Source organism: Electrophorus electricus, chromosome 10 (genome assembly GCF_041902795.1).
Source record: "Electrophorus electricus isolate QZ-2024a chromosome 10, ASM4190279v1, whole genome shotgun sequence".
In the NCBI taxonomy this organism is placed as follows: Eukaryota; Metazoa; Chordata; class Actinopteri; order Gymnotiformes; family Gymnotidae; genus Electrophorus; species Electrophorus electricus.
In genome coordinates this window covers 25,327,597-25,339,609 of record NC_137506.1, presented here as the reverse complement: position 1 = coordinate 25,339,609, position 12,013 = coordinate 25,327,597, and the positions used below count along the sequence as shown (strand labels likewise).

Below are 12,013 nucleotides of genomic sequence, written 5' to 3'. Positions count from 1 at the left end.
CTTCTCTCTTTTCGGTCCTCTTTCTTATTCTCTTCCCTCAGTGTATTTGAGTACAAGGGGGAGCATATCTGTATATGTAAGAGTTCATTATGCAACACCTTCTCAGCAGCATCTGGGTCTTTAAACAGACTGAATGTCTCTTCCTCTAGTAGTACATAGATGGTTTCCCAGTGATCCACACCCTGGTCCAAGTCAACACACCAATATTCCACAATTAAATCAAACTAATCCTAGTACTAACACACACAGATTAGATTGGATATATGTAATTATAAAAAAGGTTAGGGCAATCAATATATGCATTTGATGTCAGTTATATGGCTTACTTGAATCCCTCCTTGTTTCAGTTTAATCTCCAATTGACCCATCATTTTGACAGGCTCTGCTGCAGTCTAAAGGGTACAAATAATTTATTTCCCCCAAATTTAAAAAATGCTGCATATAAACACTAAAGTAATTACCAGCAGAAAAGCAATGTACTTCAGGCTTCACCTTGCTAGTTACAGGAGATAGCACTGGAGAATCATCAGAAGTTTCCTCGTTTACTCTCTCAGCTTCCTCACTTTTCATCAGTGAGGGTGGAGATGATGGTGATGGTGGACGTGATGGTGGTGGAGATGGAGGAAAGGTATTTTCTGAAGCAGTACTGGCGACTGCAGGTGTCCCTGGCAAGACTACAGAATGTTCTAGAGATGCAGGTGTAAGAGGTTCCACAATCTCTTCTTTTGGGCTTAATGATCTCACCTCTCTGGAGGCAATTCTTGGTTTGTGTACATGAAAAGAGGAGGGTTTGAAGCTTTGCTCAGTTTGTTCTGAGGCATCAACTTCATGCCCAATTATAGGAGTTTGGTTTTGTTTTTTGGAGGGGATTGGATGGGATCTGTAAATAGCACTGGTGGAAACTGAAGACAATGATTTTTCTACAGAGTTCTGTTCTTCAGGAGAGTCAAAGGATGGTTTGACAGAGGGAGTCTTGGAAGCTACAGCATCACTACTGCTGCCAGTGCTCCTCCTGAGTAAAGATGCCACTCGAGGAGCTGCAGAGGAAGCTTCACCCTTGCCACTGCTGTTTCTCCTCAGAATCAATGGCTTTGTGGGAGAGGTCAACTCTGAGCTATTACTCTTGACACTGTTTCTATTCATGATGGTGTTGGATATGGTAGGCTGAAGGGTTGAGGCAAGTTGATCTGATGACTTTCTCTTTAGGGAAGTCACACGAACAGGCTTCTTCCTGGAGCCATCATCTCCTCCATAGGTTTTGTTCATCTTCTGCTCTTTCTGAAATGCCACAGAGTTCATTACTGGATTTATTGATATTGCATACTATTGTTCCGTCTCCAAATATTTTTAAACTGGTTGGACCTCTGTAGTTCTGATTCATCTATGGTCCCTGGTCCTGCCTCCTTTTTTTACTATGCATTTGGAATCCTATGCAAAACATTCTAGATCATCATTCAGTTCAGTTGTTATTCTGCTACTTTCATGGATTTTCACAATAACTGTGAAGGGTGTCTAATAAAAAAAAAAAAAAAATTAATCAGAACACAGACTGACAGTATGTTACTTTAACATGTCATTTCCACCTTATATGAAAATTTAATTTAACTGGAAACAATGATAAATTTATATGGTAGCAGATAAATGAGGTAGCAGGGGAATAAACTTCAGAGAGCTGGCATGTTACTTTTCTAAAACTAGCATGAAAAGAAATAGCATTTTATATGCTAAATGAATATGTATGGCACCTTGCAGTTATTAGTGATATCTGCTAATCTGCATTATATCTGTGCTGCAGTAGGTGATGCAAATGTCTCAGTAATTTGTATGAACACATAGCTAGCAAACTAACTGAAATGATGTGTAGGGTGATTTGTCACTGCAGCGTTCTGTGGACTGTCATAACCATAGAATAGAGCATTCCATACATTCCTTTCTGATATTATGTTTGCCTGTTGGCATAAAAGCATGTGATGTTTTTTCTGCTACTGGAAGATACTACAATACTACAATCCACAAGTTATACAATGAACGTGGACATAGCATTTTAGTACCTCACTGTTCTACAGGAGAAATTCATTGGCTTTACAGTATCAATGACAAGGAACTAATCATGTTATATAACTTTGACAAGTCATGAGTTGCACACTGATGTCTGCATTGAATTTCATAGTGTAATTGAAGATGGCCAAATACTAATTGGTTGCACGCCCTATGTGCGAAGAAGAAGGCAATAAATCTCGCCTTGTCATGTCTATGGTGTAAGTGAAATACTAGAAGAAAATGACTTGCTTGTATTTGAAGCATTGATTCTACTGCAGTGATAAGCTGTTAACTGATAATGGGAATTTTCACACAATTACAGGGGAGAGTTAGGGATATGATAAAAGTGGCAGACATCCAGACACTCAAGGAGCAGTGGAACATTGTGAGAGCATGTGAGACCAGTGAGCAGTTTCTTCCTGTTTGTTGATTGTGTGTCTGTTGTGGCCCACTTGTTTTTCAACATTTGGCAAAAATTAAATATTTCATAATGAAATGATACATTTTGCAACTTTCAGATAAGACTGAAGGACCTTTGTGTTTTGCATATGATAGTATTCTCTGTTTTATTGCACAGCTTATGACAGGTGACTTGTCAGAAATGTAGGTGCTATGTTTGTTGTGGGTGACTGAGAAAGTGTAAAGGTTAAAGTAAACAAAAAGGTTAAAGGAAAAAAGGGGCCTCCAAGTAATCTATACCAAAGTTATTTGGCAACAAAGACAAAGACTGGTTTCTGATCCCTGTAGTACATTATGCTAGCAATGTGGGGCATTGGATCCTATTAGCATAAATCATCCAAAGCAAGTGAGAAAAGGGACAGGACTGCTGAATCACCCATGATTATCATGATCCCTCTAGATTAACCCTGACCTGGAGTGGAGTTTGATAATCAAGTTAAACATCACACTGGATACTTATGTTCTAAGTATTGATATTTTGAATTCTGTGTTTAAGTACTTATTTACAGAATTATCAATATACCACGAAATTATTAAAACTTCAAATGGAACTTTTAAGACATCCGTCACGCTCCAGCCAGTACCTACCCAGGACTGGCACACCAATTACGTCTCCATTCCACTTCCCTGCTCACAATCACTAGTTTACTGATTATTAATTGCATATGTTTTATTTCAAACCACCTATTTAAAACCCACTGGTGCACCTAGCCTTGACTCTGCTGTACTGTCCTAATGCTTTTCTTTGTTTTCATAAATAAAGTTATGACATTTCTTTCACTCGCCACTCGCTTGTGCTTCTGCAGTGTCAGCCCATCAAAATAGGAGGAACTTGGAAGGGGCTGTATTTTACATTTACATTTATGGCATTTAGCTGAATTTAGCTGTATCTTGTTCTTTGGTCTGAAGGGATTTATGCTAACCTGTTCCTTTGGGACAGATTTTTTTCTTTTCCACTTTTGGGGCAGTAGTTTGGATTCAGGCTCAAACTTATTCTTTTAGTAAAAAGAAAGTGACACTTCATTAGGCTTTAGGGGGGAAAAAGGTAAACAGTAAAAGGTAAAGAGGCCACATTGATTTCTTCTTTTTCAAAGTTTCTGTTGACAGGAAGATCGTAGGAGAGCTTGTTAAGGCTAATATATCAGTTTTTGTTCTGGGGCTCATGTCATGGGGAAACTTTGCTGCAACAGTTTCATTTGTGTTCATTATCTTTCCATTTGGACTATTTTCAAGTGCATTTCATAGCCTTGTAGACTTTTTGCCATATTTGCAGTTGCTGCCTCATCTATTTATATGATATAACTTTGGGAGAACCTTTGATGTCAAAAGCTCTGACATCTTCAGTTGGTGCTGAAAACTCCAGACTTCAGTTGCCTGTTATAATGTTGCTGATGAAACAATTGATGAATCTTAAGAAAATGTTGCTGAGAACATGATCAACCCCATGTGGATTATATACTATTTCTTCTTAAAAATTATAAAATACATTTTATATGGCTTGTGAAAAAAGTCAGGGGCCTATGTTAAACCAGTACAATTTATCACAAATTTGAGGAATTGTAGCAATTTAAGTATATTTATACCTTTGTGATTTTGACTTATTTTTCACAAAGAAAAATAGTAATTTTGGACATAACAGTGGGTCTAAAAAATCTAGATAACTGCCAGAGATGAGGAAAATTACAATGGATTCTCCTTGGTTGCCAAATCATGCAAAGCTAGCAATAAATAAATAAATAATACCCATGAAAAATACTTATACAGTGGACATCCTCCAGGAATCTTGGATGGCGTGGTTTTTCCTCATCCAGTAAGCATAGCGGATGATAAATTCCACAATTGTACAATGAATTGACCTCACCAGGACTGAACTGAGGTAGCTCCAGTTAGCACTGCTTAGATCACTACATGAAGAGAGGCCTTACTGACTTCAAAGAACCACAGCAGGTGATGCACCTGCATCGACCAGTCAAAACACATCAGTACTGCCCACACAATAAGGTCATTATTAGCAGAAAGACTGGAATCTTCAGTGAAATCCAGTAATGTTCTGTTTGTATTAGTGGCTCAAGCCTGGCTGCTGGGTGAGCACAAGGGATACAGACACCCTTAGGAAAGGCACTGACCAAACTATGTATGTGTCCTTAGGCATAGTTCATTGATTTTGAATCACTCATCATGAGATCAAGTGGAAACAATGTAAATTTAGGTATGGAAGGATAATGGTCTTTATCCAGGAAGTCATTTAGGAACAGCAGTACCACTGAGCACTAATGGCAACAGAAATGTGAGGCAAAAGGTTCCCTTGACCTCAGGCCCTTTTGGTGATTGATGTAAGATAAAAACCCATAGCTTTGTTGTCTGACCTTATAAGCACAAGGTGGTGCAACAGCATTGGCACAAAGTGACTAAGCCCAGATAAATAGCACATAATTCCATCTGAGTGGTATGTAACCCTGAACATGGTGCATTTTGGTTTAACAGGGTCCAAAATCAAGATTTGAAATCAAAATTGCCAAACTGCAGACATCCCAGAAATATCCTAGTAAATGTAGGGGACAGAGGAGTGCAAGGAATATCCCAAGGAATATCTCAAGGAATATCCCAAGCTCAAGTAAGAAATCAGGAGGGCATCATAAGACATGGGACATTGAAAGAGCTAAAGACTAAATTCTGAATTGGGGTGGTGCAGGGTCACAAAACTCAAAGTTTGTGTGGGGTACAATCTGAATATGAAGAACAAAACAGTGCAGCTAAACTCTGTAATTTTTCTGGCTACACTAGATGTAGTTAGTTATATCATTAATGCTAATGCTTAGAGTTAGCATTTAGCATCCAGAGGTTTTGCCATGGATACACAAGACTCAACTATGTGTGTAGCTACTGTTACAATGACAGGAAAGCAGTTATCTTTTCAGCTAGGTCACAAAAGAAGAGTGGACAATGTCCAGGAGTACCAGAGTATATCTTTAAGAATTTATATTTTTTCCCAGTGCTTTGCAAATTAAGAATTCATTTTACCAACAGGAGACATAGACAACCCTGTATGGATAGACTGAGCGGGTAATATTGGTCCTTAAGAACGGAAACTCTGGGAAACCCCACATTATGAATGCAAACTAATAGTTAACTAGTGTGGGTGCCACTCTGGGGAAACCAGTGATTGAAGTCCATGCTACTAAAGTCTCTTTCACAGACCTTGCAACACAGAACATGGTTCCAAAGAATAGAGAAAAAGTGTGTAATGATCACACATACTTTTCTACTTGTTTACCTGAGTTTTCTTTTCATATAAGGTGTTAAATCGTTCACTCTGAGCTACTATCATGGCCTCCAGATCCTCCTGTTTTTTCATTAGCTCCAGAACATCAGAAACTGAGTCCTAAAACACAAAGAATACTGTTGTGTGCATGTGTGTCTGTATGTATGTGTGTGTGTATATATATATATATATATATATATATATATATATATATATATATATATATATATATATATATATATATATGTGTGTGTGTGTGTGTGTGTGTGTTTGTGTGTGTATGTGTGTGTATGTGTGTGTTTGTGTGTGTGTGTGTGTGTGTGTGTGTGTATATTTGTGTGTGTGTGTGTGTGTGTGTGTGTGTGTGTGTGTATATAGGTACTGTTTCATCCTCACCCCATAATCCTTTTCACAGAGTGCATTTTCATACGCGTTCAGCCAGTGTTCAGCTTGCTCCAGCTCTCTCTGCAGCTGCTCCTGCTCCAGCTCCTTTTGATAATGATCTTTCCTCTCAGCCCAACTCTGAAGGACTTGCACCTCAAGCTCCTGCAGCTCTGCTATATGCTCCTCCAGCTGCAGAGCACATATGCACTCATGCATAAATGTTCACATGCACACATGAACGCACAAACACACAGGCACACACACACACACACAGGCACACACATATACACACAGGCACACACACACACACAAAGCTAAGCTTATTAGCCTCTCTACTGGCTCTGTTAGAGTAGCTGACTGCATCAAAAAAAGAGTCAGAAAATAAATGTGTCCAGTCTTAGCTGCAAGTTCTCATCACAACCAAGGTGCAGCTTGTTATGTTGGCTACTTTTTAGCCAACTTAAATATTTGTAGTATTTATATAATGTTTATAGTGTTTGTCTAGTTATTTAGTGATTATAATATGTTATACTGAAGGCTGATAGGAAGTGTTAAGCAATGATTTAATTGTACAGCACAACTGTGGGTTCCCTGTGCATATGGCAATAAATTATCTTGAGTGCAACTAATATCATTGAATTATCCATTTGGTCTCAGCCTTTAAACAAATAATCATGTGTGCTCCCACTGAACAGGTGTGCTCCCATACTGCACTGGAAAAGACTGGACACTTCTGTGATAAAGTATCATCAGAAAGTATCATCAGTCTGTTAGTGTGTTGTTGGTAGGTGTAACTTTTCCATACCTCTTGACTCATGAAGTTTCCTTCCTGTATTAGACATCTCCCCTCATTTTTCACAGTTTCTGATTTGCCAAGTTGTCGATCAATCTGGGTACGATATTCCTCATGCCTTTTGATTAGCTGTGCCAAATCTTTGACTTCACCTCTGAGCTCCTCCCCCATCACCAGAGACAGCGACTCTTTAAGCCATGCCCTGGGTAGATATTAGAAATATTTGACAGGTCCAATGGCATATAACATCATAAAATGACAAAATGATAAAATTAACGACTTGCATGAGCTCCCTCCAGTCAGTCAGATATCTCTGGACTGCTTCAACCTGCTGGAGCCTGTGTTTACGCTGGCTGGCTTTCTCCATCAGGTTGGCCCAGCTGTCTTCCACCTCCTGCAGCCTCTCAGACAGACTCTCCCTCACCTGGGGATGTCGCCTGACCAAGTCCCTGCCCTCTTCCCACTGGCTTTGCACATCCTCCTCTATGACTGCCAAATCTCTCTAGAGGGAGAAGATGGTATGATATGTCTGTATTGATGTTGATAAATTGCCATTCTGATGGGTACTATAATCTTATATTCTTCTGATGTCAAATTTCTGCTGGTCTAGCCCCAGATGCTAATTCATAGGTGCTTTATGGTTTTATTGCTTTTGTGTTAATGTTTACTCTGTACCTCAAGGCTGGTATGTTGTCGAATCAGAGCCTGGACACTGAGCAAGTCATTTTCCTGGTCCTCTGTGTCCAGTGCCATTTCCTTCTCATTCATCCAGCTCTTCAGTTCATCTAAGTCATGGTCAAATTGGTGAATCTCACGAGCAGATATCAGATTCTGTGGAAAATAATCAATGTCAAGATACAGCAGAACCATATAAAATGTTAACGTTGAAATTAGTTAAAACCATGTTTCAGGATAATATGTGTTATATGTCACTTCAAATTGTCATACATAAAATAAACAGTGAAATTTCCAGGGTTTACTTATTTATCTATGTTCCAGATTCAGTAATAAACTTATTCTTTATATGAATTAAATCAAAATAAAATGGTTATATCCTTTCACGTATTTGTTAGTCAGTTACCTCTGCTCGTGTTTTCACAGCTTTGTTTAAGTCTTCCCATAAATTAAGTAGTGATTGCTCTCTTTGCTGGGTCTCTGAGGATTTCACCTGTTTTTTCAACCTTTGCACTGAAGCCAGTTTGTTCTGACCCAAACTGCTGATTTCAAGAGCAAAATCTTCAAACTTTTTCTGCAGGGTCTGATAAAAGTGAGTAACCATGCAAAAACACAACACCCAAAGATAATTCTACAATGCATATTGTGAAGCTCAGCTTCTAATTGTGTTTTTCTATTAGAGTTTGTTTTGAGGAATATTCAGAAATAATGTTTACCTAACTTTGAAGTAATTACTACACTCTTCTTAGTTTGACTCAAGTGCAGACTGTACATTCTAACTTTATATTTGGCTAGACATGACACTATGTCATACAAATCATAACACTAGGGAAAAATTACTTCAACATCTTCCAGATCTTGTCCAAGGTCATCTGATTCAGCAAGGGTCTTGCGAGAGAGGAGCCAGCTCTGCATGTCTCGGACCTCTCTCTCAAACACATAGAGGTTGTACTGGTCCTCCAGCATAGCACGGCGCTCTGAAGACAGCTGCAGCAGAGACTCATACCGTTCTTCCATCCCTGTGACACTCTTACTTATCAAGTGGCTGCAATGAAACATTGTTCAGTGACACAAATGTATTCATTCAATCCAGCTTTTTGAAATGCAAAAGAAAGAGCCCTAGAATTGTGTAATTTAATAAGTTGTGCCAGTTGTGTAAAATTACCTTTATAGAATGTTATCTGCCTATCTTTGCTATAATTGTAAAGTTAGTTAAGTATGTTTTTAATCCTGGTTTTTGTTCACAAATCTTTATATAATGTGAAAATCAGTTCAATCTGACTTATGCACACATGCATTGCAGACTGGCTGCCCTAAATGTCTGCACCTATAGGGATGGCCACACTGCTGCAGCTGAGCCCCAGTCTCCTGCAATGACTCCACTTTTCCACGGTGGTTCTCAACCTCCAGGTCCAATGTGTCCAGCTTCCTGAGGAGCATCTCTGTGGCCTCTTCACTTTTCCCACAGCCCCTGGACTCCAGCATTGGCATCAGATCTTCCATCCACAGTTCCAGCTCAGAAACCTATGACAAAAGATGGAGGTGGAAGACAACGTATAACAGTATGTATAGGCATGCTATACCAAAAAAAAACCAAACAAAAAAAAAACAGTAAAAATCTGAATAATGTTTTAAGACTTGGCAATGTTGCAATATCTCGTCATCACATTGTGAAATAGTATATCTTAATTAGGTGAATCTTAGTAAATCAAGCTAAATGGACTTATACATGTTTTAAAGTATAAAATGTAATTAGAATTATGCAAACTCCACTGTAGTTCTTTCACAGATATTAATATTACTATGTAACACCTATTATAGGCCAAATCAAGTCATAGTGAGTGTTAAATTACTAATATAAAATGGAAAGGTTGCTCACTAACCTCAGAGAGAAAGTTCTGGATTTGTATTGCTTCTTGAAGCAGTTGGTCCTTACTTTTGGACTCTTTCTTCAATGTGTCAAAGAGTTCCTTTAATTTAGCCACTCTCTTGCTGATCTCCTGAGATGCAAAGTGCTTCCCTCCCACCAAGTTCTGTCCTGCTTCCAGTACGGCCTGCACCAGAGGGCTACGTCCCACAATTTCCTTCATCATCACCTGCACAGAATGGCATTTCACAGTCATAAATATACCACTTAGGCTATCTAGTATAGAGCTTTGTGTTTACAGCCATGCCAGAACCTAGGACAACCATGTTCTCTACACACTTATTCACTGTAAGGTATCCACAGATACTTTAATATGATAGTTTGTGGAGGAAGAAAAACCCTGAGATTCATTTGTTTCCATCAAGTCATAATTAATTTTTAAACCATATGTAATTAATTAATGTACACTGCCTGGCCAAAAAAAAGGTCGCACACTCTAATATTTCGTTGGACCACCTTTAGCTTTGATTATGGCACGCATCGTTTCCACAAGCTTCTGCAATGTCACAACATTTATTTCTGTCCAGAGTTGCATTAATTTTTCTCCAAGATCTTGTATTGATGATGGGAGATTTGGACCACTGCGTAAAGTCTTCTCTAGCACATCCCAAAGATTCTCAATGGGGTTCAGGTCTGGACTCTGTGGTGGCCAATCCATGTGTGAAAATGATGTCTCATGCTCCCTGAACCACTCTTTCACAATTTGAGCCCGATGAATCCTGGCATTGTCATCTTGGAATATTCCCATGCCATCAGGGCAGAAAAAATCCAGTGATGGAATAATCTGGTCATTCGGTATATTCAGGTAGTCAGCTGACCTCATTCTTTGGGCACATAACATTGCTGAACCTACACCTGACCAACTGCAGAAACCCCAGATCATAGCACTGCCCCCACAGGCTTGTACGGTAGGCACTAGCATCACTGGGTGCATCACTTCAGCCGCCTCTCTTCTTACTCTGATGCACCCATCACTCTGGAACAGACCTTCTTCCATTACTCCAGAATCCAATCTTTACGCTCCCTAGCAAATTGAAGCTGTTTTTGCCAGTTAGCCTCACTGACATGTGGTTTTCTTAAGGCTACACAGCTGTTTAGTCCCAATCCCTTGAGTTTCCTTCACATTGTGCATGTGGAAATGCTCTTACTTTCACTATTAAACATATCCCTGACTTCTGCTGTTGTTTTCCTATGATTTGATTTCACCACACGTTTAAGTGATTGCTGATCATGACCATTCAAGATTTTTTTCTGACCACATTCCTTCCTCAAAGATGTTTCCCTACTGTCTTTTTACTTTTTAATAATGCGTTGGACAGTTCTTAACCCGATTTTAGAAGTTTCAGCAATCTCCTTAGATGTTTTCTCTGCTTGATGCATGCCAATAATTTAATCCTTCTGAAACAGATTAACATCTTTTCCACGACCACAGGATGTGTCTTTCGACATTGTTTTTTAACAAATGAGAAGCTACTCACTGCTTCAATTAAAGTTAAATAACTTGTTGCCAGCTGAAACAATCACCCATGCAGTAATTATCCAATGGGAGGCTCTTACCTATTTGCTTAGTTAAATCCAGGTGGTGACCTTTTTTTGGGCCAGGCAGTGTATAAATTGTTAAATAGTTTGCTTGAATCAATTAATTAAACTCCTGTTTTTAATTAATTACAACATTCTGTGTAATCCCAGTCTCGAATAATTATAAAATTATATATTAGTAGTTAGTAAAATAGTATCAAATTATTACTAAACAGACATTTTTATGTTACTTGCCATAATTTTTATTGCATTTCTTGTAGTAAACACTGAGGTAATTCAATACATCTCTATCCCCAATGCAAAAACATATAGTTTTAGTAAAATGTCCCAGTTTAGTACTTACCAGATGCTTTTTGGTCATGGCCTGGGCACCCTGTGGGAAAGTGCCCCAGTCCTTTGAAGTCATGAGCTGTAGCTTGTCTTGAATCCATACAAGTTCATCCTCCATGTCCCTGTAGAACTGGAACAGCAGCTGCCATGACTCCAGATTTTCTCTACGAGCCTGCAGTGGCTCAGCGAGACTATTATACCTGAGGAATAAAAGCTGTAAGTAAGCAACTCCAGAAGCTTCCATTTTACATTTAAGTCAGTCTTTCTTCTTTGTTTAAATGACAGAAATAGAGTAAGACATAGAATACCTGTTCACCATTTTCCAAACTCGTTGCTGTATCTCCCCAGCCATGAAATTGCCTTTAGAGCTGAAATCTTTGGCTTTGTCCACTAGACCCTGGACTTTCTCCAGGTGTCCATCCACTATTTCTTCCAAGCCATGTAGAGCCTTCAGCAGCCTGCTGACTGAGGCCAGGTCCTCCCCATAATCCCCTTCATTCAGTTCAGCTTCTACTGAATCCAACCAGAATTCAACGTCATCCAGAGCGCGCTGGAACTGCAAGGCCTGAGGGGATGATGGACAGAGAAAAAGGGCACACAAAAT

At 39.1% G+C, this 12,013-nt stretch overlaps 1 protein-coding gene across 4 annotated transcripts in view; it reads right to left on the bottom strand.

Moving 5' to 3' along the window:
* Window positions 1–12,013, bottom strand: part of sptbn5 (spectrin, beta, non-erythrocytic 5) — a 43,597-nt gene that overhangs the window by 2,717 nt on the left and 28,867 nt on the right. For 2 of the 4 annotated variants that reach the window (XM_081721017.1, XM_081721015.1), the window contains exons 53-66: window positions 11,718–11,974; window positions 11,423–11,609; window positions 9,497–9,709; window positions 8,941–9,137; window positions 8,454–8,658; window positions 8,020–8,196; window positions 7,614–7,769; window positions 7,223–7,440; window positions 6,951–7,140; window positions 6,158–6,352; window positions 5,774–5,881; window positions 493–1,278; window positions 327–392; window positions 99–182 (exon numbers count right to left, since the gene is read on the bottom strand). In XM_081721017.1, the coding sequence (XP_081577143.1) occupies window positions 99–182; window positions 327–392; window positions 493–1,278; window positions 5,774–5,881; window positions 6,158–6,352; window positions 6,951–7,140; window positions 7,223–7,440; window positions 7,614–7,769; window positions 8,020–8,196; window positions 8,454–8,658; window positions 8,941–9,137; window positions 9,497–9,709; window positions 11,423–11,609; window positions 11,718–11,974 (3,039 nt within the window). The remainder of the gene's footprint in view (window positions 1–98; window positions 183–326; window positions 393–492; window positions 1,279–5,773; window positions 5,882–6,157; window positions 6,353–6,950; window positions 7,141–7,222; window positions 7,441–7,613; window positions 7,770–8,019; window positions 8,197–8,453; window positions 8,659–8,940; window positions 9,138–9,496; window positions 9,710–11,422; window positions 11,610–11,717; window positions 11,975–12,013) is intronic. The other 2 variants (XM_081721016.1, XM_081721018.1) reach the window with 2 other exon arrangements.